Source organism: Leptopilina heterotoma, unplaced genomic scaffold, assembly GCF_015476425.1.
Source record: "Leptopilina heterotoma isolate Lh14 unplaced genomic scaffold, ASM1547642v1 Lhet_90, whole genome shotgun sequence".
Classification (NCBI taxonomy): domain Eukaryota; kingdom Metazoa; phylum Arthropoda; class Insecta; order Hymenoptera; family Figitidae; genus Leptopilina; species Leptopilina heterotoma.
This window is the reverse complement of record NW_025111194.1, coordinates 1,370,053-1,397,844: the sequence shown is the minus strand read 5'-3', so window position 1 is coordinate 1,397,844 and position 27,792 is coordinate 1,370,053. Positions and strand designations below refer to the sequence as shown.

At 27.9% G+C, this 27,792-nt stretch overlaps 2 protein-coding genes and 1 long non-coding RNA gene across 8 annotated transcripts in view; 1 reads left to right on the top strand and 2 right to left on the bottom strand.

The window, feature by feature from the left end:
• Positions 1–1,054, bottom strand: part of LOC122511834 (protein scalloped) — a 194,332-nt gene extending 193,278 nt beyond the window's left edge. Inside the window, exon 1 of one of the 2 annotated variants that reach the window (XM_043627339.1) lies at positions 830–1,054. The gene's annotated coding sequence lies outside the window, so the exon portion shown is untranslated. The remainder of the gene's footprint in view (positions 1–829) is intronic. The other variant, XM_043627344.1, reaches the window with a different exon arrangement.
• LOC122511836 (integrator complex subunit 12-like) lies at positions 478–27,555 on the top strand. 5 transcript variants are annotated; one of them, XM_043627348.1, is made up of 4 exons: positions 478–591; positions 26,126–26,321; positions 26,555–26,676; positions 27,030–27,555. In XM_043627348.1, the coding sequence occupies exons 2-4, from the start codon at positions 26,129–26,131 to the stop codon at positions 27,264–27,266; spliced, it is 552 nt and encodes a 183-aa protein (XP_043483283.1). In that variant the 5' UTR covers positions 478–591; positions 26,126–26,128; the 3' UTR covers positions 27,267–27,555. The 5 variants fall into 5 exon arrangements, with proteins under 5 accessions (XP_043483283.1, XP_043483284.1, XP_043483280.1 ...); XM_043627349.1 differs by lacking the exon at positions 478–591 and adding an exon at positions 24,721–25,887 and having other exon boundaries at positions 26,126–26,309; XM_043627345.1 differs by lacking the exon at positions 478–591 and adding an exon at positions 24,721–25,887.
• Positions 7,753–19,844, bottom strand: LOC122511837. Its single transcript, XR_006302559.1, has 3 exons — positions 19,166–19,844; positions 10,131–10,290; positions 7,753–8,028 (listed from the first exon to the last, which is right to left on the bottom strand). It is a non-coding gene; the product is annotated as an uncharacterized LOC122511837 (long non-coding RNA).
• Positions 27,556–27,792: the final 237 nt, after the last annotated feature.

Below are 27,792 nucleotides of genomic sequence, written 5' to 3'. Positions count from 1 at the left end.
CCCGATCACATACGCCTTTTCCCGCGATTCTCAAAGGCGTCTCACACTCTCTCATGTCACTGTTTTCAACAACACATTTTTCTTTTATTCACATCCCAAAACGAGAACTTTTGAAAATGAAATTCAAAATCACAGTCAAATTTGAAAAAAAACACACACCGGTTTTTAAAAACTGGAAAATAATAAAAAATCGAAAAAATAACAACACAGTTGGAATAGTTGCGAAATTCGAGGTTATGTTCAACTGACAAGTGAAAATTACAAGTACCCGGTTAAATTTGTTTGATAGAAATTTTTTCCGGGTTAAAATTGGAGAGCGGGCCTTTTAGAGGTAAAGTCGCGTTGCCACCGAGTGCGAAGACCACGAAGACTGAGAGGGACGGACGAACGGTGGCGTGTCGGTTCTGTCTCACGCACGCACGATCGGTGTGTATACAACACGGTAGGTGTACTCGGGCTTTAACTTAAACTCCTCTCTTGCATCGAGAGACAAACTGACATCAGTTCACCAGTAAACAATTCACAAGATCGCCGGAAGTCAACACTGAGAAACATGTCAAGTATGCAAAGTATCAACGGAATCGCAATTTGGTACACATTTTTTTCTTCTTCTAAAATAAAGAGACAGAGAGAGAGAGAGAGAGAGAGAGAGAGAGAGAGAAAGGTTGCGAGTGAGTGAGTGTGTGTGTAAGAGAGAGAGAGAGAATTTTTCGTGTTTGTCGCCGCCGCTCTGCCTCAACCGAGGCTTTCTCGTTTCGGACGCCCGGGATTGCGATTATTGAAGGCGTCGTTTTACGTTTATATACTTGTTTGTTTAACTTGTACTTACCACAGGGCGAGTTGACGTGTTTCTACGCGGTGGCACACGGGTGTTTTCGCGAAAATTCACACGTTATTATTCCGTGGCCCCCCCTGGTAAATACGAGCGAGAGTCACCACTCTGTTTTTGGTATGTATGGAATCCAACAAAGAATCTGGACAACGCACACGCCTGGTGCGCAACCGGTCTGCGCACGCGGTCGCGGGAGAAACCAGACACGAATAATGACGAGAATCAACGATAATACACGAGGCGACGAGAGCATTCCCCACCCTTATTTCATTTCCCTCTCCAAGGCAGCCATATCAGTCGCGATGCCTGCCAGGATGCGTACATTCAGGGGCACTTGTTGATTTTCCAAAGCAATCAACATTATTTCTCTCCGACGGCAAACAAAAATAAAAAAATTGTCCAAATTAATTTTTCACAAGGAAAAATAAATCCCCTACATTTACAAATTATTTACAAAATTCTCCGCATTTTCCATTATTTATTAAATTAACTCTTCGACTAACACATTTCGTGATAACAAATTTATTTCCAATTCCTTTAAATTTAATTCAATTTTCAAGAATACGGTTTTCCTATTTTCGAATTTCATTTCTATATTTAAAACGAAAAATGAATCAACAAAGTGTAAAACTATTTTTGTTTTAAAAGAAAAAAATATTGTTTCTCTCTCTCTCTCTCTCTCTCTCTTTGCTACCGAAGCAAAATTATTAATGTTTCTCGTTCTTCTCCGTGAAGAAACGTTTATCGCAAAGACGACATCGGAGGACAAAAAATGTCTTTATTTCCAGGAACTAAACAAGATATTTGTGTAATTTACGCCTGAATTGAATACTGTATTATTATTTTCAATATTCCTTTTATAAATTATTTTTAATCAAGTGTTTATTAATGTATTTAATTTAATAAAAAGTAATATTGTATTTATTGATTACAATTATAATTAACCAAATTAATAGTTACTTTAGTAGTAAATTTAATTAAAATAATTATTAATTTAATGAACTGCTGAATTAATTGTTAATTTAATTAACTACTAAAGAAATTATTAATTTTTTTAACTAATAAAGGAGTCATTAATTAATTTCATTAACTACTAAAATAATTATTAAATTAATTAACTTTAAAAAGAATAATTTAATTAATTGCTAAAGTAATTATTAATTTAATGAATTAATTACTGAATTATTGATTTTAAAATTAATAAATGAATTAAATTCAATATTAATTTAAATTAATTTCTGACTACGTAAATTATTTATTTCAATTAATGAAATTCATTGATAAATTCATATTTAATTTAATTATGAAATTTAAAAAAAATTATTAAATGTTTGCATAAATAATAAATGTAACTAAATATTTTTTTAGAAAAGAGTTTTTTTAAATCTAATTTTAATGTCACTTCAGAGGATCAGAAATAATATTTGCAAATTCATTTTCCAAACTAAAAGTCAAGTTAATTAAATTTATCAATTTGTATAGGTAATTCAATCAAAATTCGAAGAATTGTAACGAATTGGTTTTTTCCCCTGAATTTAAAATTAAACTAATTAAGTTATTGCAACATTAATTTTCCAACATTTATATTCCACGAATAATCAATTTTGTCAAAATTAGAAATAATAAATAATTTTTAATTTTTTAAAATTAGAAATGATACTTTTTAATTTTTGAAAATTAGAAATAATATTTTTAATTATTGAAAATTAGAAATAATTTTTAACTTTTTAAAATTAGAAATAATTTGTAATTTTTTAAAATTAAAAAGTTATAAATAATTTTCAAAATTTAGTTTAAATCAAATTTTTATAAAACTGTAGAAATATTTTTGCTTAGAATTTTTTTAAAAAAGAAAATCAAAATTATTTTTGCAGTCAAAGGAGAAAAAATTTAATTTAAAATACAATTTTGAGAATTAATTTTTTCTTTCGGTTCAAATTAAAATAAATTCTCAAAGAAATAAACTTGGCAAATTTTTCCTCGTTTTCAAATAAAATATATAGACGTTTAACGATCCTTTTTCGCGTATATATAACCATCGGATTAAATCGTTGATTCGCACACACGTGTAATCGAAGTTGATAAAATTAATCGTTATCACGATCTCGTATAAGTCGACAAAGTCACGATTTTCAATTACATCAAGTTTCATTAATTCAATTTGCAAATTTTATACTTTTTCCTCCTATTTTCAATTTTCGTATAAGGTGAAACTTTATTTCTTCCCAAAAATCGAGAAATTAAATAGAAATATCCATTATCAAATGCGCGGTCTAGAAATAAATTAAAATTAAAATAAATTTAATTTAAGTTCTCCACCATTTAAAAATATTTTTTCTTTCTAATTTCTTAATTAAGTTTTTATCGCTTTTCCTTAAATATAAAAAAATACGCATTTGAATTTTCTCTTCCGTTTCGAAATATAAAAAGAAAAAAAATACTATTTTTACTAGGTCAGAATCGTAATAATCTTCAAATAGTTAAAATGAAAAATAATTAATATCAACGATTGTAATTGTTAATTGAAAAATTTTCCAATCTATACGAATGCAATCGCTTCAATTTAAAATTAAACTGAGTGCAATCCATCTCAAAATAAAAGTGATGATCGGTTCTAATAATAAAACGCCAACCTCCTCGGCCTTTCAGCGAGTGTTTTCGATTGAGTAAACCTAGTCGTCGAAAAGAGTCGATTAATTCGATTCTAATCCGAGATTCAATCAATAAACATAAATTTGTGTCTGCGGGAATTAAACAGCGGAAGAAAATTTTCTCTTATCAACTTTTCAAAAGAATTGATCCACAAAAAAAATATGAATTTTCCCGCAGCAATAAAAAAATTTCCAAAACAATTTTTGTCTTTTGTTTTTCAGGGCTTTCAAATCCATTTGTTTACAATATTCAATTTTACAAAATTTCAATTATTCGTAAATTCTTCAATTAAATAAATATTAGAAAATAAAAACTTAAAATAATTTTTAAAAAAATCCGCAATTAAAGTTTCTCAAAAAAAAAATTAATTCCGCAGAATTGTTAATTAAAAATATGAAAAACTCAAATTTTCACAAATTTTAATCTGAAAAATTGTCGAAATTCAATTTTTTAAAAATTTACGCTATAATGATTTTAATATTTAATTAGAATCTAAAATTTTAACTGAAATCCATTTTTTAATCAATTTTTATTTATTAAAAAATTCTACGATAATTCAATTATTTAAATACAAAAATCAATTTTTATTTATTAGAAAATTCTACGATAATTCAATTATTTAAATACAAAAATTAAACAATTTATTGAATAATTGCATGTTTCTTAAAATTGAATTCTCATAAAGAATTTTCTCTATAAATTTTTAAATAACTGAATTCTTTTGACAAATTTTAATAAAAATTTTAAGAATTTTTTCTAGGAATTCGATTAAAATTGTATTACAAATAATTAAAATTCTGCAATGAATTTTATCATTTACGAAAATAATTGAATTCCTGGAAAGAATTTTATTATTTACGAAAATAATTAAATCTCTGTAAAAATTTTATTAGTTTTGAAAATATTTGAATGATTGCGAAGAATATAAAATTTGTAAATAATTGAATTTCTGTGAAATTTTTATTATTTTTTGAAAATAATTTAAAGTTTGTGTAGAATTGAGGGGACGGCTTCTAAAAGGGGATACGCGTGGATTCTCGCGTTTAAGTTTTGTCCACTTGGTCAATTTTTGAAAGTATTACAAATTGCAATTTGAATTACCGAAGTTTGTGGAAAATGGAAAGGCGCATCTTTTTTCTTTAAGAAATAAATTTATATCTTTTTTAGTTTATGAAATAATGAGAAAAAACTAAATTTTTGAAAACCAAAAAATTTAAATGTTTTACGTCTTTAACTCGTGCTGGTGTTTTTGATTTTTCATATTTTGTAATCAAACAAAAACAAACTCACAGATTAAGGTTTCCTGAAACCAACTATGTTTTTAAAACTTCAAAATCTTAATTAATAAAAAGTTTATTAATTTTTTCGAAAGACATTGCAAAAAATGTTTTTTTTCAACTTTCAACGCTTCGTTTATCTAGGAAATTTCAAGGTACGAAAAACTTTCAGTGAGAAAGTTTTTTATTACGATACGGACAAGTTTTTTCTAAAATTTTATTAAAATGATATGGATATTTACAAAGTTATTAATGTTGAAAGCGTATGGTGCGTCAGATTTCTTGCGCCTGGAACGCATTGAGTACCGAATTGTTCGTTTGCATGGAACATATTAAGACTATTTTAGTTTATTCATTTGTTTACTTAAAATAAATACAATTTTTATTAAAGTCACTGATAAATTTTTGCAATATTATTATTATTAAGAAGTAACCAATAATAATTAGCCAAAATCGTCTGGAAATAGTTAAAATTTACTGACATACAAATAATTAGTACACAGTTATTTTGACATAAATGTAATGTTAATTTAACTAATAAAAGTTTATTAAGAATAGTAAAAATATTATTATTTTAATTTTTGACTGGTTTTTTAATATCAAAGTAATTATTTTTAAATAATATTTAACTATGGATTATGACGATTCATCTAACTTTATATAACAGTAGCATCAGTTTATTTATTCTAACATGTATTGTACGTAAAGATATATGAAATTATTTTTAAAAAAATATTGCAGAATTATTCGCAAAATAAATTGTACAATAATTCCATATTGTATTTAATACTTGAAGTTAAAACAAATTTTATTTTATTTATATCTGTATTTTGGCAAACATTTTCATACAATAGATTTTTTTTTGTTATCATGTGCACTTCAAGGAAGTAACCCTTTTTTATATGCTATTTTTCTCAAAGTTGTCATTTGTTTTCACTCTACGGAAAAATATGGTGTCCAGATGAGTCGCGGTTGCCGCGACCGTTGACTGCAAAAAAAAGGGTTCGGTAAAACCCAATACAATTTTCCCAGGATTTCGAGATTTTTTTATCACAATTAAGGAAATCGATATCTTTCTCCAAACGGACAGGAGTTTTTTAATAATTATTTTAAAAACATTAAATGTAGTAAACGAGATCAGTTTTACGAAGAGTGGAAACCTTGAACTAAATGAAACAAGAAACTTAAAAGTAAGAAATATTATTTTAGTTGACTTTTGTACATATAACAAAATAAAATATTTAGGTTAAAAATAAATTTCAATAAATTTTATTATATATATTGACAAAATATTTTTAACGCGTTGCAAACGAACAATTTGGGACTCAATGCGTTCCAGGCGCGAGAAATCTGACGTACCATATGCTTTAAACATTAATAACTTTGTAAATATCCATATCATTTTAATAAAATTTTAGAGAAAACTTGTCCGTATCGTAATAAAAAACTTTCTCACTGAAAGTTTTTCGTACCTTGAAATTTCCTAGATAAACGAAGCGTTGAAAGTTGAAAAAAAACATTTTTTGCAATGTCTTTCGAAAAAATTAATAAACTTTTTATTAATTAAGATTTTGAAGTTTTAAAAATATAGTTGGTTTCAGGAAACCTTAATCTGTGAGTTTGTTTTTGTTTGATTACAAAATATGGAAAATCAAAAACACCAGCACGAGTTAAAGACGTAAAACATTTAAATTTTTTGGTTTTCAAAAATTTAGTTTTTTCTCATTATTTCATAAACTAAAAAAGATATAAATTTATTTCTTAAAGAAAAAAGATGCGCATTTTCATTGTGTATAAATTTATTTCATTGAATTTGAAAATTGAAAATGTTTTAAAATCACACTATTCGTCAATACTTATACGTGAGAATCCACGCGTATCCCCTTTTAGAAGCCGTCCCCTCAATTTTATTAAATTTTTTTTGTAAATAATTGAATTCTTTTGGAAAATTTTATGAAAATAGTGGATATTAAAAATAATTGAATTGAGGAATATTTTTGAAAATAATTGAAATTTTGCCAAAATTTTTATTTAAAATTTTTGAAAATAATTGAATTTCGGAGAAGAATTTAATTATTTCTTAAAGATAATTGAAATTTTGATGAGAATTTAAAAAAAATTTTGAACAGAATTGAATTTCTGCGAAGAATTTTATTACTTTTGAAAATAATTGAATTTCTGCAATCATTTGTAATTTCTCTAAAATTATCCAAATTATATCGTACAATTTACGTACTTTTCGTCTTTTCTCAATCAAATTACGGACTTTACGGACCATTTTTCAAAAAAACGGACTTTTACGGGATTTACGGACCTAATTAGTTCGAGCCCTGCTTTTTATATTTTCTCTCCATTATTTTGTTTTACGTGTATTCTTTTATCAAATTCTTCAATAGTTATGCAACTCGCCAGTAATTATTTTAATTTAATTTACTTTCAAAATGATTCATTGATGAGAAAACTGAAATTTAAGGAATTTTTTTTATCTCCATAAAAAATGTGATAAAAATATTTCCATGTGTCAATTTTCTCTGACTAATACACGGCCCGTGTAAATAAATAATAAATATTTTTTTATCGAAAAATATAAATATTTCAAACTTCTCTAATATGTAAAGAACTAAAAAGTTTTTCTCGTTTTCTTACTTTCTTTTTCGACATAAAAATCTTTGCTTAAAAAATCACTTTTTGTAAAATTTATCTTTAGGGGGTTTTTACGAAAAAAAAATATTGGGGGCAATGAAAATTTGTATTTTTTCCATGTAATTAAGGTTGATTTCCTTATTAGGATAGGAATTGTTGATAATAGGATTAAGTTTATGGAGTTATTCAAAGCAGAAGATTAGTGTTCTTCTGTTTATGCCTCTGTGGCAAACTTTTAAAAGATAGCTCGTAAATTTCAATTTTCTACAAAGCATCAAGGATGAGAGAGCCTTTAAACTTTAGAGAGAAAAAAAAGAATCTTTTAAAGGATCCTTTAAGGGTCTTGAACCTACGAGGATAGACCTAGTTATAAAACCATTGACCCAGGTTCACCTCTACCGACCCCTGACACCTTTACCCTCTTTAAAGTATATATATACATACATATATAAGCAGAAAGCCAAACTTTAAACCGGACTTTACCTGATTCACAAAAGCTCCAACACACGCCCCTCCAGACCTTTATTTTCCTTTCCTCCGTTTTGAACCTGTCATCCTCAGTGTCCTCCTTTCGATTTTTTCCTTGCGTCATTGTTGCACTGCGAGTCTCATATTTTTTTCCACCTGAAGAAAAAAGCGGAAGAAAAAATACGACTTTTGAGAAAATAATTTTTTACAAAAACAAGTTTTTTCTTCACTTTATCACTTTCAAAATAAAAGTAAATTTGTATTTAAAAAATTCTTTCAAATTATTGATTATTAATTGGGGTAGACACAAAACTTTAATTTTATTTTTCCCTGATTTCCAGACAAAATTTTGACTCTTTCCCTGACCCTAAATAATATTTTGATTCACTCTAAAAATTATTAAATACAAAAAAAAGTGTTCTACTGCATTTATTTACCAATTTCTTCAAAAGTAAAATTATTCGAAAGCACCAATAACTTCATTTTTAAATTAAACAGTTTATAAGACTATAATTTTAATTGCAATTGTAATTACAGTTTTAATTACAATTGTAATTATAATTATAAAAAATTATAATTAATTATAAAAAATTGTCTGATTATTTAATATATGTATAATTAGGTTTACGGCGCGACGATTATTTGTAATTAAAATCTAATTCTAATTTAAAGTACAAGAGGACAATTTAAATCTGAAACTGCAGGTTGAAATTCAGAAACTTCCGACTTTGGATTAGTTAATTAAGTCAAAACCTAATTCCTACATGTGGTTTCAAATATAGTGGAATATTGTATCCGCGCGACACACTAAGTCGTTAGTCTAATTGCAATTTCTAATCTACAACACAGCGGAAAGTCAATATTCATAATTAACGCCAATTTTTTTATATTACTTTTTTTCTTATAAAAAATACCTAGGTGAAAAAGTGAAATTGTCCCATTTTTACTCTAAAAATTAATGTAAAGTCTAAAAACTGTGAATGATTTTCATTATAAATGAATACTTTTGGAATAAATTAAAAATAATTTCAAATTGTAAACAAATACTTCTGAAGTAATTTAAGTAATTCCTATAATATAAATAAAATGTAAACTTTTGACAAAAATTTTTAACAATTCGCATTGTAAATAAACATTTTGGGACAAATTTTGAATAAATCCTAATATTGAATAAAAACTTGGAAAATTCAAGAATTTTATTAAATTTTTTGAAAGCAATTGAATTTTGAAGAAGAATTTTATTTATAAAGATAATTGAAATTTTGACAAGAATTTCTTTAAATTTTTGAAAATAATTGAATTTCTGCGAAGAAGTTTATCACTTTTGAAAATAATTGAACTGCTGTAATAAGTTCTTAAAATTTCTATTTAAATTAATTAAAAATTGATATTTTCTATCATTTTAATTTGAAACCTTTTAAGTTCATCAACACTGAAAAAGAAATTTATTTGATTCAAGTAAATATTTAATTTATAATTATAGTCAATAAATCGGTTATTTGAATCGAATAAATTTTTTTTTCGATGTATGTATGAAGATTGTAAACGCAACTATCTTTTGAAATTTAATTAATTTTGAAATTTTTAAGTAAAATTAATTTTTAAATAATTGCTAAGTAATAATTTTATGATTAAAATTTTGTATTAGAATTCGTTGTAATTTCATATTTTATGAGTCAAACAAAAAAGACACCATTAATTCAGAATTTTCTTATAAATTATAAAAATTTAATTTTTTCCAGTAATTTTAATAAAAATTTCTGACTTTTTCCTGATTTCCTTGACTAATTCTAATTTTCCTGACTTTTCCCTGACAACCCTGAAATAATTGTTGAAAAATTAATTTTTTAGTCCGGTTTAAATATGAATAAAAAATGATCTTACACTAATCAATACACGAATAAAATCGTCAATATGGAAAAAATATATAAATATGAAAAGAATTTTAAGAAATAAATCGTGATTTGAAATTGAAGTAAATTCACATTATGCAACGCATCATTTTGCATTCAATCAAGACTCACGAGGATGTCGAGAGTGTTTGGAGTCAGGTTCAGTTCATCGACACGAGAAACGTCAGTCGAGTACTACACACCTGACTGATACAAAAAAAAAAAAATCGCGTCGTCGTCGTTGTCGAACACGGCGTATACTCAAAGCTTTTTTTCGAATTGTCTCTTTTAACAGAAACAAGTGACTTTTCGGAAGATTACGAGACCGGTTATTGGAAAGAGTTTGAAAAAGACACATTCAATTACCTTCTATAAAATGTACGTAGTATGTATACTATGGAAACTGGAAGATTCAACGTCAGCGATGTCCATTCGATTCCAAATGCTTCCACCCACAAAAAGAAAGATATAATATAATGTTTCCAACAAAATCATCATTTGTTAGCCGGAAATGTTGCGAAATATGCTGAAAACAAAAGAAAAAAATTGTTAATCGAATAAAATAAATAATAATCGCGAGTTCTGATGAAAAAGCAAATTTTCAAAAACACTCAAATTCAAACTTTTTTTTAAATTCAATTCAATTATTAATTTATTTTCTGGAATTTTTAACTAAAATTCTTCTTCAAATCAATTATTTTTAAAAAATTTTGCCAATGTTCTGTTAGAATTTTTAAATACATTTTTACAATATTCAATTTAACGTGAAATTTCGATTATTTGGAAATTTCTTCAATTAAATACATAGGTACACAGGAAAAAAAAGTCTGACTCCGTTTACACCTTAAATTCAGCCCATGTATTTCACATATATAAGACTGAATGGGGCCCGTTTACACCTTAAATTCAGCCTCGAAAACAGGCTAAAAGTAAAACTTTTTTTTTAGTGTGTATTAGAAAATAAAAACTTCAAATAATTTCAAAAAAAAAATTTAGTCAAAATTTTTTCTAAAAAATTAATACCACAAAATCTTTAGTTTAAAAGTATGAAAAATTCAAATTTTCAAAGATTTTAATTGGAAACCCTTTTAAAATTCAATTATTTCTAACAATTCGTGCAAAAATGCTTTTAACATTCAATTATTATCTAAAATTTTAACGGAAATTCATTTTTAAATCAATTTTTATTAGAAAGCTCTACAAGAATTCGGCTCGGTGAAAATAGCGACCCGCCGTCCGCCAGCCATCAGAAGAATCCATAGGCGCCGACACACATATAGTAGCGCGGTGGCCCAATACGGTTCAATCAACGCAAAAACAACGTAGGCTAGCTAATACAGTTTATAGAAAAAAATTGCAAATAGTCACATTTTAAGGAACAATAATCCCTCTTTAATTTGCGACCAAGAAATAAACATTTGGTCTAAAATTGTTCGAGTTATGAATTTTTGTTGAACTTTTTTTTACAATTTTCGTTTTTCTGATACAGGCGGGTGGGAACGCTGGCTATCAAAAATTGTTTTAGAAAATTCCTATTGGTCCAATGAAATGAAGCATTAATCCCTCTTTAATTTGCGACCAAGAAATAAACATTTGGTCTAAAATTGATCAAGTTATGAATTTTTTTTGAACTTTTTTTTTTATTTTCGTTTTTCTGATACGGGCGGGTGGGGACGCTGGCTATCAAAAATTGTTTTAAAAAATTTCTATTGGTCCAATGAAAAGAAGCATTAATCCCTCTTTAATTTGCGACCAAGAAATAAACATTTGGTCTAAAATTGTTTGAGTTATGAATTTTTTTTCGATTTTTTTTCCAATTTTCGTTTTTTTGAGTAAAGGGTGATTATTGTTTCTTAAAATGTGACAATTGAAAATTTTTTAAATAAATTTATGATAGACAACGTTTCCACCCGTCCGTATCAGAAAAACGAGAATTGGAGAAAAAATCGAAAAAAAATTCATAACTCGATCAATTTTAGACCAAATTTTTATTTTTTGGTCACAAATTAAAGGGGGATTATTGCTTTTTAATAAAATGTGACTATTGCAATTTTTTTCTATAAACTGTATTAGCTAGCCTACGTTGTTTTTGCGTTGATTGAACCGTATTGGGCCACCGCGCTATTATGTGTGTGGGCGCCTATGGATTCTTCTGATGGCTGGCGGCTGGCGGGTCGCTAGTTTCACCGAGCCCAAGAATTCAATTATTTAAAAACAAACATAAATAATTTATTCAATAGTTTTATTACTTTATGAAAATAATTGAATTACTTAAAAGAATTTCATTATTTATGAAAATAATTGAATTACTTAAAAGAATTTTATTATTTATGAAAATAATTGAATTATTTAAAAGAATTTTATTATTTATGAAAATAATTAAATATTTACTTAGAGATTTTATTAAAAGTTTTTTAAAATAATTTAATTCTTTTGGAAAACTTCAATCATTAAAATTCATTCATTGAATTGAGGAAAATTGTTGGAAATAATTGAATTCCTAAAAGGAAATTTATTAACGAAAATAATTAAATCTCTGAAAAGAATTAAATTTTAATATTTAATTTATGAAAATAATTGAATTTTTTAAAGAATATTGTAAAAAATTTTAAACAAATGATTTATTTTTCGAAAAAATTGATACAAATTTTATTTTAAATAATTTAATTCCAGTAAAATTTTTACTATATTTATGAAAATAATTGATTGTTTGCGTAGAATTTTATCAACAATTTTTTTTAAATAATTGAATTCTTTCGAAGAACTTAATTAACATTTTTTAAAATAATTAAATCCAGTAGAGAAATTTAAAAAAATTTTATTGAAAATATTTGAATACCTATACGAAGAATTTTATTATTCATGAAAGCAATCAAATTTTTTTTTTTATAAAGAATATTTATAAATAATAATTTTTAAATAAAAATGTTTTCAAAATAATAGAATTTCTGGGATGAATTATATTTAAATTTTTTAAAATAATTGAATTACTGCGAAAACTTTTATTAATTTTGAAAGTATAATTGAAATTTTCCCAACAATTTTATTAAATATTTTGAAAATAATTGAATTTCTGTGCAGAATTTTATCGTAATTTTTAAAAATAATTAAATTCCTGCGAAGAATTTTATTAATTTTGAAAATAATTGAAATTTTTCCAAGAATTTTATTAATTCAATTATTCATTAAATTGCACTTGCATAAATTTGATGAAAACTTTTTTTTTAAAACAATAATAAAATTATAATATAAACATCGTAATAATACAATATATTTATATTATTACATGTAATAATAGCAATAATAAAAATAAATATAACAATATAAATATAACAAGCATGAAATAAGTGAATTAATTCGCGGAAACCGAAATTTAAAATACTCGAGAATAATAATATACATTTTATAATAAAAACTTTTTCTTATAACTGGTGTGATTTGAAGTTTTCTCACGCAGATTGTTGAGGCGGATAGCAGAAAAGGTCGATAAATACATATCACATTATCGTTAGAAAGGATTGAAGATAGTCCAAAAGTTAAAACTCCTACGCGAAAATTTATGCAATAGAAGATAATAGAGAGATGCAATATATATATTAAAAGATGAAGGAGAGATTAAAGACGAAGAGATATTAATTCATTTCTACAGGTTTTGCCAAATGTAAAAGAAAAAAAATTTTAAATATAATCTATGTATATCACAATGTGTAATTATGTCTCGTGAAAGATTCTGAAATTCTTTTTCCCTTCGGGGAGAAGAAAAAATTCTGTGAAAATATTCTTCAAGGTATTTCCACCAGCAGGTGAATAGTCTATCGTCCTTGTCTTTTTTTCCGTCTCGGCTACAGAAAATACGTTCCTCCCGTAAAGATTTTATAGGGGAGGGAGGGAGGATGTAAAAATTAATTCACAAAGTCTTTTTATAATGTAATATTTCAATATCTTACGCGTCACTTCTACATTTAATCAGGAATAACGAAAAAAAATATTTATTCTCTTTGAGAAAGATTTTCATTTCATTTCCGTGCCCCTGCACTTTCATTTCTTTTTTATCATTTTTAATTCTCTGCATATTTCACCACGTATTGTTTTTCAAAACAAGTAGTAATAAGTAAATAGTAAATAAATTAATTTGAATTTAATTAAGTTACCGAATTTCGAAACGAATGAATATTTATAAGTGTCCTTAAAATATTATCAAGAGCCGAACAAAATCCTCTCTCTCTCTCGTATATAGGGGAATGTAGTCAAGGTTGGTCTACTGTCTACCCAGCAAACACGTTACGTAAGTGTTACATAACAAATAAAGCACCTTGTTATGTCTCACTGTGACAATATTGTTATGTAACAACTACATAATGAGATAGTAACAATATTATATAACACTGTTACTGAATGGTGATATAATAGTTACATAATTTTTTTAAATAACTATTATATAACTGTGTGATATATTCATTACATCACAGAGTGATAATTTTTGTCTTGTTAGATTGTTCTCTAATTGTTACATAACTGTTACGAAACTGTGTGACATAACAGATACATAATTTTGTTATAATTAATAAAGTAGGTTACATTATTATATCACACTGTGACAATATTATTATGTAACCATTATATAATGAGATAGTAACACTGTTATATAACACTGTTGCTGGATGGTGATATAACAGTTACATAATTTTTTCAAATAACTATTATATAACTGTGTGATATATTCATTACATCACAGAGTAATAATTTTTGTCTTATTGCATCGTTCTCTAATTGTTACATAACTGATACGAAACTGTGTGACATAATAAATACATAATTTTGTTATAATTAATAAAGTAGGTCACATTATTATATCACACTGTGACAATATTATTATGTAACTATTATATAATGAAATATTAACACTGTTACTGGGACGTGATATAACAGTAACATAGTTTAATAACATACGTATTATACAACAATGTGATACATTCTTTTAAACTGCACTTAAATAAATAATAGGCAGAATGTGTTTTTTACATAGGCAATTTCTTCCTAAAAACAAAAGCAATACACGCAAAGCAATTACTTATTCTTTTTAAAAAGAAATTTTTGCTTTCGTTCCTAAGGTTAAGGGGGGGGTATAGTTAATTCGGTGAAAAAAAACGCATGTTTTTTAGAATTTTTTTTAGCGATACGCAGAAAGTTAATTTATTTTATCACTTTGCATATAACATTGCAACATTTGAACAATATTTTTTTAAATTTTGATTTAAAAATTTTAAAAATTGAGCGAGATAATGAGATTTTTCTCAGCCGCGTCAAAAAAAAATGATTTGCGGTGTACACTCTAACTCGCAACAGAATCATCCAAAACAAAAAAATCAAAATGCATTTGTTAAAGGAGATGTTTTTTGAGGTATTATCGGAAGGGATTTTTTTGTTTTTTTACTTTTCGATTTTCCGTAGCACTTGAAAGCCAAAAAGTCGATTTTCACTGTAAAAAATCGATTAATTTGTTATTGTAAAATTGGTAATTTTTTAATAAAAAAATAATGGCTTCCGATGTTACCTCAAAAAACATCTCCTTTAACAAATGCACTTTGATTTTTTTGTTTTGGATGATTCTGTTGCGAGTTAGAGTGAACACCGCAAATTTTTGGAGGCGCCTGAGGAAAATGTTAGAATCTTGCTCAGTTCTTAATATTTTTAAATTAAAATTTAAAAAAATATTGTTCAAATGTTGCAGTATTATATGCAAAGCGATAAAATAAATTAACTTTCTGCGTATCGCCAAAAAAAATGCTTAAAAACATGCGTTTTTTTCACCGAATTAACTATACCCCCCCCCCCTTAACATAACAAGGCAAATTTTAATTTGAATATTTAGAGAATACTATATGAAATAATAAATTTATTTATTCCAATATTCACAACTTATCCAATGAAGAGATTAAACCTTATAAACAGAATTAATATTATATATATTCATTTTTACTATCGTGAATATAATGATAATGTATTTTTATAGTTTATTATTTAAAAATTAAAAAATTATATTTTACATTTTTATTAATTATATGTGACGCGATTTGAAGAAAGGGAACTTAGAAGCAAAAAATTGTAGGCTATGTTTGAAATTTTTTAAATGAAAATACAAAAAAGTAACAACCGTCAATATAAATAATTGACATTTTAAGTCTTTATTACAACTAAAATATTTAAAAACAAATTATTTAAATAGCAAACATGTTCTGTAACTGTTACGTAACATTTCTGTAGTAATAAGAGCTAAATTACGTAACTGTTATGTAATTGTTATGTAACATAAAAGTAACAATGTTCTGTAACTGTCGTTACAAAATTGTTACGTAAAATTGTAGTCTCTCTGTTACGCAATAAAATTATGTAATTGTTACATAACTGTTATGTAACATGAAACACTATTTTATAATTATTGTTTCGAATAAATATTTTTTATTATAAATCTAGTTTAACTGTTTAAGTTTATTTATTTACAATAAATTATTATTAATAATTATTATCAGTATTATTTATTATAATTATTAATGTCCAAAACTTTTAAAGAAGTACGTAAAAGTAAAGTGGGGTGAAGAAGCCGACTTTTGGAACATTTTACGATATTTAATATATCACTCACTTTTAATTTTATTTAAAATTTTTTAACGTACTCTGAAAAGTTTGTCTATTAATAATTTAAAAAATATCTTAATTTTTTTTGTAAAAAGTTGTCAGAAATTAATAAAGAAAAATTTTTATTTGAACAAATTTATTTAAAATTAATTTAAAGTTTATAACTCTCAAATTTTATGTGAAGAAAAATAGAATTTTCAGAATAAAATAAAAATTTGTAATCCCGATTAGTATAATTGTAATCGTTTCTTTTTGTTACTCACATGTGTGTGACATTGTTATGTAAATGCTACAAAATTGTTACTTATATGTGTGTAACATTGTTACGTAAATGTTACAGAATTGTTACTGAACACTGTGACTAATGTGTGGTAGATATTTTTATTAACACGTTAATCGTATATTACAAATAAAAAAATCACAAGTTTGTCTTTGTTACGTAATAGTTACATAACAGTAAGTAACAGAATATACGGCACTGCAGTTGATATAGTAGATTAGGAGAATTCTCATCCAGCCTTCAGTGGCCGTGCGGTTTAAATGCGTTGCGTCGGGTCGTCAAGGGCGGGGGGACGTGAGTTCGATCCCACATGCGAGCGGATATTTTTCATTCTAAGCGTTATGTAAAATAATAAAATTACTATTTAATCTGTATATAAGTGTTGTGAAATGTGAATAAAATAAACTTGTGAACATGTTTATAAATAATATTAAAGATCTGTAAAAAAATCAAGTTTAAAAAATGTACTAATTAATAAATCAGTTTTTTACTAAAATTATTTTTGGATATTACCATGTCAAATGGCATTTGTTATTATCTATTGAATAAAAATAATAACAATAATTTTCACGTAGGTCATAATAGTGATGTTACAATTATATAACAAGCTCATCAAATTATGTAACAGAATCTCATAATTGTGATATAATAATAAGTCACAACGTGATATAAGTGTGATATAACAATTATGTAACATATTTACATAACTGTGATATAATAATAAGTCACAACGTAATATAAGTGTGATATAACAATTATGTATCAAATTCTTCTAATTATGTAACATATTTACATAACTGTGATATAATAATTAAATATCACGCTGCAACATAATTGTTATATCACCCTTCTTGTAACAATTATGTAACTGTGACCCTCATGTTACGACATTTCGTGTCACATGTTCATATCATGTTATATCACGTGTGATATTCTGTGACATAACTGTTACATAACTGTTATGTAACAATGTTTGCTGGGTAGGTAGGCCACTCGCGTTTTTTTGTCAAGTTCACTAGCGCCACCTACGCGCATATTTGTCGAAGCTTGTCTTAGTGAAACCTAACTTTTTGTTCAATTACATTTTCGGAGGATCGAAAATTGTGTTTTCTGTGACGTCGGTACAAAAAAAGCTCAAAAAAAGTTTTGTGCATAATGTGAAAAACCATTAATAAAAGATAAAAAACAAATTGAATCGTCAAGGCAAGTGTGCAGAAAATTTGTGGGACTCATGGTTGAAAGAAAAACAAAGTAAAAAATCGAATCCCGAAACGTATATCTTTATGGTTATAACAATTCGGTAATGTTACTTACTGTCAAGGTCGGCCACTATGTGTTTAAAATGCGCAAAGATGAGGACGAGCTACTTCATTTGCAAAAACTGCAATTCTGTATAACTCATAATATAATTGATCATCTTATTAATATTTTTATTTAATTTTATTTATATTTTAGTGCAAAAATTTTTTTTATTTATATTTATTTTTTTATATTGTTTATTGTTATTATTTTGTTATTTCATTAAGTTACAAACTGTAAACAATAAAGAATCAATTTTCCGTAACTCCAAACATGTTATTTTATTTTTTAAAGATTAATGCCCTTTGAATTTTAAACATGGCCGACCTTGACTGTAATGGCCAACCTGGACTACAAAATTTTTTTTTTTTAAATCTTTATAACTTTTTCATTTTTAAACCTGTCAATTTACTTTGTACAGAAAAAATGTTCCTATTAAACAGGACTTTCCAACCATATACTTCAATTGTCCAAATTCATTTTTAAAAAAAAGTTATAAACAAAAGTCAAAAAGGTGGCCGACCTAGACTATGTTCCCCTACTAATCGTGTGAATTGAAAATGGACTATATGCGCGATAATGTCTATTCGAATTGAACGGTGCAGATTCTCTTATTCAAAATTCGTGACGCGTTAACAATGATCGCGAGGAGTAAAGAGACCGATTCTGGATCGACAAGAGTGAGAGAGAGAAAATTACATTCACTTCGCGAACGAGGGTCGAAGAGAATTATATATTGGTTGAAATCACGACCTCTTAAAGGATGACGATGAAGAGCTCGTTAAGATCCGAAGCCTTTCATTTTCAACGCGATATCTATCGTCTCCAGAAGCAAGTTGTAATGACATTTTCCCAAGAGGACTCTATCACTCTCCTTATCGCACGATATTCAAAATAGTAATACAGCAACGCGCACCCGCACCACACCTCAACGAATTTCCCCTCCCCCAAAAAATTGCTATAAAATTACGGGAATATTGACAGAAAAACGGAATTCAAATCACAAAAATTAAATCTAAATGAGAAAAATAGAGTTGTTTATAATTCTTTTATAAGTAAAAAATTATTTTAAATGTATTTAAAAAAAACTATTTTATTTATAACAAACAAATTCAGAAATTACTCTAGTAGCGGGTGCAATTTGTCGCCAAATAAAACAATGACGGTGGGAAATTAAAACACTTACTCATTGGTAGCCGTCGCCTCCTGGTGAATCTTCCCCGAAGCTTGCCGTGAACGGGCTGACTGCGTCCTCTACCGGCTCCAGGAACTCCTGGTTGAATCCTTATCGTAGCCGGGTACAATTCATTTGTCACAAAACACTTGCGTTGATTTAATAGCACGGACGAAAGCAGTGCGAAGTCTTCATATTTGCAATTAGAAAAAATTCTTCTAGTGACGTAGTACTACTCTCAACATTGCCCAAACTATACTGAGCCTGGAGGGGGTAAGCGACTTCTTTTATAGCAGAAAATGCCGCGCGCTGATTGGCCGTTGAGGGCAAGACGGCGCCCGTAGCCCTGTACTGCCGTACGTTGCAGTTCTTCTTAGGAAAAACGTTTTTCTTATTAGGAAAGAAAATCGTCGGTCCGCCGCAATGTCACAATTAGTCGAAGAATAGATTAGGAAAAAGAATCTTCGGTCATCCAGAAACGTTTCAATAGTAGAACAAGATGTAGCGCCAGTTGTAGTGCAAAAACATTTTTCGCAGCAGCGCAGGCCTTCACTCAACGGCGCCCAAGGGGATAGTGAGCGTAGAGGGGGAAAGCGCCTATCTTTATAGGGGCAAATGCCGCGCGCTGATTGGCCGTTGAGTGTAAGATCGCGCTGGCGCTCTGTGATTGGTCGCGCGCTCTTTAGACGTTCTCCCGTTAATATAAAAGCGTTCTTGCCGATGTGCGCACTTTTTTTTGATCATCATCATCTCATCATCAGTATCATTCTGTTCTTCGTTCGATACGCACGTATGAACCGCACTCTTATCTTTTCCCACACTCTATTGTATATCAACGAAGGCGTTTGGCGCGCGTTATGCAAACAGTAACAACGAAGGCGTTTGGCGCACGTTGTTACCAATCTCTGGAAGGCGCTTCGGCGCAGGTGGACGTATGTACACAAAAATGCATCAAAGGAAAAGACCATCTGACAATTTATTGAACATGGCTAATCCAAAGAAACAACAACCTTCTACAGGAGTTGAAACCCACAACAAATTCGATCTTCTGGATGACTTAGAGGAAATGGATGTAATTTCGGATAAGACTGATGACAAAGGGGCCGGAAGACCGCCTCCAATAGTTGTCACGCAAAAGCTGGCAAATGTACAACAACTCATGCGAGAATTAAACAAAAACAGCACCGAGCAAATCTCCATCACATTGAAGAAGGAATCCTACACTATACATACAAAAAGCTACAAAGACCACCGCAGTATTATTGAAATATTGGAAATTGGAAAAACGAAATTCTTCACTTACGCTTCGAAGGAAGAAAAAAGTAAAAGTCTCGTAGTTAAAGGCCTACCAACTCTCACCACGAGTGAAATAATTAGTGATCTCAGTGACAAAGGTATTGGAGTGTCAAAGTGTGTTATAATGAAACAAGCAGCAGATAAACCACAAATTAACCCATTTTACATGATAGTATTGGACAATAACACCAAATCCAGTGACGCATTTAAAGTGAAGGACATTTTGTTCGTGAAAGTGAAGTGGGAAAAGTTTAAAAGCAAAAGAAAAGCTACACAGTGCCACAGATGCCAAAAATTTGGCCATGGATCCAAATTTTGCCATGAGGACCCAAAATGTGTAAAGTGCATACAAGATCATCTCACCAAAGACTGTCCAAAAAAGAAGGAGGACAAAGCACAGTGTACAAACTGTAAACAATCCCATCCAGCCAACTACAGCAAGTGCCCAGCTTATCTTCAACATGTGACCAAAATCGAGGAAAAAAGGGGCTTGACTTGGGCCCTGCCGCCCAAAATTAAGGACCCTCCGAAATTTACTGCCGAGGACTTCCCTCAACTGAAGGTCAAACACACAATAGCAAACGCCGATATCAACCCCATCAAGGAAAGCTACAGCAGACACACAAACCAAAGCAGAAGTGATGACAACCCAGGTAAATTCAAGGAACTACTGGACGTCTTAGCTGAGATAAACAAAATCTGTGATTTAAACAAGGTAATCAAATTAGCATATAATTTAAGAGACTTATTAAAAAATTGTGATAACGATTTAGATAGAATAATGGCCATATCCAAAATTGCTCAGGAATTAGATGGATAATAGCCCAAATAATTTTCGTGAACTTAGAATAGTACATTGGAATGCAAATGGACTAAATAATAAAATGCATGAATTGCCCATTTTTCTCCAAAGATACAATGTAGACATATTGTTAATTGGAGAAACATGGTTCAAACATGACATATTTCCAAAGCCTCCATCAGGTTATAGATGCTATAGGAAAAATAGAGTTAACAAAAAAGCTGGAGGAGTAGCCCTGTTTGTTAAAAATGAAATTCCTTGTATTGAGATTCATATAGATAACCTTGAAACTATAGAAGCACATGCCATTAAATTAGAAAATAATATATTAATCGTTTCTTTATATGCTCCAGCTCAAAATATTTCCAAACAAGATCTAGACAGTATTTTTAATTTAAATAATAAAATAATAGCTGCCGGAGATTTAAACGCAAAACATGTTTGCTGGAATTGTTATAATAATAATAAAAACGGAAAAATCCTCTTTAATTTTGTTGAGAATAGATTACTAAATATCGAAGCACCCTATAGTTTTACATTATATCCTTTCAATCGTAAGGCAAAACCTAGTGTTGTAGATCTATCTATTGTTAAAAATATTACTAATATCCAATCAGTCATTACATTAGATGAACTAAATTCAGATCATAAACCAGTTCTAATTACCCTTAGTAATTCTTTAATAAATCACACACAAAATAAACCTCCAACTTTAAATTACAAACTAGCAAATTGGACTAAATTTAGAGAGTTAATAAACAAAAATTTAAAAATTGACTCCAAAATTGACTCTACTTCTGACATTGACTTGCAAGTTGAAAAATTTACAAATATAATTGACAATGCAATGGATGGGTCTATACCTAGATCAAAACCTTTTAAATATCAATATCAATTACCTTCAGAAATAATAAAACAAATAAATGAAAGGAATAAGCTTAGAAAAATTTCTCAAAAATACAGATACCAATATTTGAAACCATTTATAAATGAAGCGAGTAGGAAAATCAAAGATGCTATTAATAAATTTAGAAATAAAAAATGGGAAGAAAAATTAGTCTCACTAAACATAAAAGATAATTCGCTCTGGAAAATGACAAGAGCTTTAAAAGGTAAAAATAATTCTTTTATTCCTCCCCTAGAGGACAATAATAATATTATTTTCAAAGATGAGGAAAAAGCCGAATTAATAGCAAGTAATTTTGAGGGTGTACACAGGTTGACAGCAAACTTTGGTAGCGCTAAATTTGAGAAAGAAATAAATGATAAATATGAACAAATTTTAAATCCAATAATAAACCTTGATGAAGTAGAACTATCTTCACCAAGGGAAATCAAAAAGATAATTACAAAAACTAAGTCTAAAAAAGCCCCGGGGCATGATAAAATCCAGAATATCATATTAAAAATGCTGCCAAAGAAAGCTATAGTTCAACTGAATTACATCTTCAATGCTTGCTTAAAACAGGGCTACTTTCCTCAAAGCTGGAAATGTGCAAAAATAATCCCCATACCAAAACAAGGTAAAAATCATAAATTAGCATTAAGTTATAGACCAATCAGTCTACTTTGCAGCCTAAGTAAACTTCTTGAAACAATAATATTAAATAGAATTAAAAATTTTGAATTCGAACATAAGCTACTAATTCCTGAACAATTTGGATTTAGATCTCAACATTGTACTGTTAAACAACTAGCTAGATTAGTAGATCATATATCGACAAATTTTAATTTAAATAAAAGCACCGGCGCTGTTTTCCTTGATATGGAAAAAGCATTTGACACTGTCTGGCATAAAGGTCTGATAGTTAAATTACATGATTTAAAATTAAATTATTACTTGATTAAAATTGTATCAAACTATCTTAAAGATAGAAAATTTGTAGTAGACATAAATTGTCAAACATCTACCGTAAAAGATGTAGTAGCCGGAGTCCCTCAAGGATCAGTATTAGGCCCAATCCTTTTCTTATATTATATTAATGACATACCAAAGGATGACAAAGTCAAAATAGCAATATTTGCTGACGATACTGCGTTATATAATTCCTCTTGGAGAAAGAAACAATTAGCACAAAACCTACAAAAATATATTTTAGTTTTAGAAGAGTACTATCTCAAATGGAAGCTCAAAATTAATGCAAATAAAACAGAATTTATAATTTTCAGTCACAAACCAAAAGATAGTTTTATTCCCGAACTTGAAATGTACAAAGAAGTAATTAAACCTAAACCTAAAGTAAAATACTTAGGTATGTTTTTAGACAACGAGTTAAATTATACTCAGCATATTAATGAAACCCTAATTAAAACTTTTAAAGTAATTGGACAATTATATTGCCTTTTAAATAGAAAAAGCAAAATGAGCACTCAAAACAAAGAGATTATTTACAAAACGATAATTAGACCTATTATGTTATATGCAGCTCCCATATGGGGTAGTACTTATGAAACCTATATTGAAAAGTTACAAAAACTACAAAACAAATGTTTACGATTAATATTAAATGCTGAGAGAAGCAAAAAAGTCATTCTTATGCATAGAAAATTAAAAATTAAAACTGTTAAAGAAATAATATATAGTTTGACTGAAGATTTTTATACTAATAAGTTAAATAATTTAGATATTTTAAGCAACACATGTAAAATTAAGTATAACGAAGCGCCATTCAAAATTAAATATAAATTACCTAACCATCTAATACAATAGCTTGTAAATAATGTAAATAGTATAAATAAGTCCTATATAGTTATATTTTTGTTAAATTTTGTTATATATAAATTCAGATCAATTAGGTTTTTATAAAACTTTTCCTAAAACACATAGATATATATATTTTTACTAAAAGAGAAATATTAAACATAACATAAGAGAATATCTATGGATAAATCGCAATAAAGATAGGAGCCATAGTTTAAGTTACAAATCTACATGTGTATTTTTTACTCTGTATTTTACTGATCTCAATAAATATATATCTTTTAATGGTAAAAATGGTGCGCACTTTTTGATAGACTGTCGTGGAGGGAGAGTCTTTCTTTATGAAAAAATACGTTTTCAGTACAGTTTGCTCTACGGAACTCAACGGACGGTCTTGTTTCGGCACTACGAATAAGTGTATTAAATTTCTTTATTTCTTTACTTAAATAAATAAAAGATTATAAATAAATAAATAAAAAGAAATACTAAAATAAACATTTGTTTTTAGTAATGTTCTAAAATAGTAAGAATAAGGTTCTTGCAAACATTTAAAATTAAACTAAAAGTGTAATAAGCAGTGTTATCAATGTGTTTAGTGTTTTTTACTAACAGCGACGTGTTATGTGGTGGTATTTTCTTTTAAAGTGAGTTTTTTTCTCTTTAATTACATTACCGTGGATTTTTTTTTGCCAACATAACCTAAAAATTTATTTTTATCGAGATATTAAATGATGAGTTTTATGTTTTTTAACGAAAGTATTTTACTTTTTGTACCATATTATTATTTTTCAATGCGCGTAACTAGACATTTTATTTATTTGAGAATATTGTTACAACGTAACAGTATTGTTGCCACAATTTACGCTGCAGTACTGTCAATTGTCATGTAATTTGTTTTTCTTTTGTTTGAATTATTCTCATGTGCGCAAATACTCTCACGATAAGTGAAATCATCTATAAGAGACGACGCCGCTCTCTGATTGGTGGCGCTCTTTACTCGTAAATACCTAAATACTGACAGATTTTTTCATTTTTCCGTCTCGCAGTCTGCAGTAGGCAGTTAATGAGACAAGATCGCGACTTTCAAACAAAATGAAGAAACTCTCACTCCAAGGATAAATATCTCTACTAGTACAAAGTGTAAACATACAGTACAGTGTACTATCTGATTTACTACAAGAAAAATGTGTGCCGCTCAACACAAAAATCTACAAGTTTTCCTGGTAAAATTTCAACATCTTTTTGCATCTACTCGCAAACTTACTGGACAAGAAAAAGAAATGTTGCGCTATCTCTGTTTCGATTATACATATATGGTTTATCACAGTCGGGAATAATGTACATCTCGAGATCTTGCATATCTCGGCATACCACTCTCGTCGTTTCCAACATTGCTCTCCAGTTCCTGGCAGGCAGCATTTCGAATCTTACTCATCGTTGAACGTTATGGTTTGGGGTTGGACAGATTCCATTCGATACTCGCCCCCTGGGAGAGAGACTCACATTGGAGTGAGAGACATACCGGAAGTTGCATGTATCGGAAACGTAGAGTTAACTTTCAAGTTCACAAAAGTCACTCAAAGTGTGTTAACATCATCATCGGAAAACTTGAAAAATTCGTGTGTCGTTATAAAAGGAAATTATAACAATATATATAAAATTTGGTAATTACTGTTGTAGTATTTTTTGTATCGAGGACGAAACAATTGCGGGTAAATTTTCTTTAATATATTCGATTCGATATTGTCGAAATAAATGATAACCTAGATACTATATTATATTCCCCATATTCCGAAATTGGCAGATATTTTAACAGATTACGGATGTCGTAACCTACAGGATGTCCGCGTGTTCTAATACTGTTAAACTGGACAAGAGAGGTCGTTATCTGCAGGATTTCCATGTAATAACATCGTTAGTGATTTACAGTCAAAGGTACCTGTCAAATGCCTTCAGTTCACCTCTAATGTTCGACTTCAATACATTCATCGCGTCTGAAATATAATATTTCAATCTTACCTTAAAAAGAGTTTTTTTCCACTTTTCAGAAATCGTATTTTCCTTTTTCTTCTACCTAATTATTAATTTTTATTTATATTTATAATTTAATTTGTATTTTAATTCCTTAAAAATCGTTTTTTCTTCTAGTACTGAATTTTCTTTTTTTTTTAAGTTAATGGACGAGTTGACAATTGAGAGAGTTTATAACAAAGCATTTTCTCTACTCCATTCGTCGGAGGAGAATAGTGGAGAAAATCTTCGATTAATGTTGGATTCAATGATTCAGGAAAAATTCGGACTTCAAAAAACTGTCACACAACGATTGTCACAGACATTTTTGAATAAAGCGGAAATGGGTATATTTTTTGGTAAATTCGATAATATTTCTTCTAGAGTTTATTTTTATTTTATCCGCATAATATTTAGCGGATTATATTTATTTTATGTTTTTAATATCAAAAAAGTTATTTTTTTTTAGCAAAAAAAAATGTAACTTTTATACTATTTTCGTTTTTGTTTTCTGTATAAAATTTTTATAAACTATAAAAATTAAAGAAAAAAGTAGATGCTATCGAAATAAGTAAATATTTTTTATTCGCAGGCGAACCGCAAAGTGTTTCACTTGAGACGATAAAAATTTTTAAGACCGATTCCGAGGATTATGACGACGTTCCAACGATATCGATTCCTGACGAAGGATCCGAGGAAAGCGTTTCCCAAATGGTTTATTTACTTTTTTTCTCGATCATAAATTTCTTTCTTTTCTTTTGTTAATTTTAAGAAAATCTCCATTATTCTCTACTGTATTATTTTTTTAATGCTATTTTTCTATTTTTTATTGCAATTTTTTCAATTTGTTACAATATTCTTAGATTTTTTTATGTAATTTTTCTAGTTTTCTTATTTTTATTGTAATTTTTCAATAATTTGTCTATTTTCTTATTTTTTATTGCAATTTTTGAATTTTTTTTATCCACTTTTTTATTTATTTTTAAATTCTCTTAATATTTTAATAATTCTAAAAAAATTTAATACTCATAATTAACTTGTAATTTGCCTTTATTTTCTGCTTTTAGAAAAATGGAACAGACGAATCGTTTATTCTTCTTGAATGTCATAATTGTTTAGAGATTTCTCAACCACTTGATAGTGAATTAATTGACATGGGAAATTTTAACACCGAATTAATCTGGCTTTGTGAAAATTGCAATCAAAATGCAAGGGAAACAACAAATTTGAAAACCTATTCAAATCCAGAACGAGTTTGTCGAAAAATTAAACTGCCGCACAATAAGTGTGGAAATGCAAAATAGAGACAGAAAAATAATTGAAAAAGCAGTAGATATATATATTTACTTGAAAATCGAAAATTGCTTTTGAAAATTTATTTACATTGTTTAATTAAATTTCAAATTGATAAATTTTTTCACGAAAGCATTTTTTTCTTCGATTTTTGAGAGAAGAGAAAAAAGAGGCAAAAAAAATGGGAATTTTGTATAAAAAATTTCCGATTTCTTTTCTTTTTTCTAATTAACGGTTTTTTTAATGTCACGTAATTAATATTTCTCGACAGGAAAAATATTTCTATTTCCTAAAAAAGCGGTTTTTGAAAATTTTTTTGTTTAAATAGTATTTTACGTTATTTTTACAAATATATTTTTTCTTTATTTTTTTTTCTCTTTCTTTATTTTTAAAGTTTTAAATAATATTTTTTATTTAATTTCAATATTTTTATTTCCCAAAAAAGTTGTTTTTGAAAATTTTTTTTTAAATAGTATTCTACGTTATTTTTACAATTATATTTTTTTTCTCTTTCTTTATTTTTTTGTTTTAAATTTA

Coding starts and splice junctions, on each gene's coding strand:
- LOC122511836 (XM_043627348.1), top strand. CDS start 26,129: ATGGACGAGTTGACAATTGAGAGAGTTTATAACAAAGCATTTTCTCTA. Junction 26,322..26,554: donor GGAAATGGGTATATTTTTTG/GTAAATTCGATA, acceptor TTTTATTCGCAG/GCGAACCGCAAAGTGTTTCA. Junction 26,677..27,029: donor AGGAAAGCGTTTCCCAAATG/GTTTATTTACTT, acceptor TTCTGCTTTTAG/AAAAATGGAACAGACGAATC.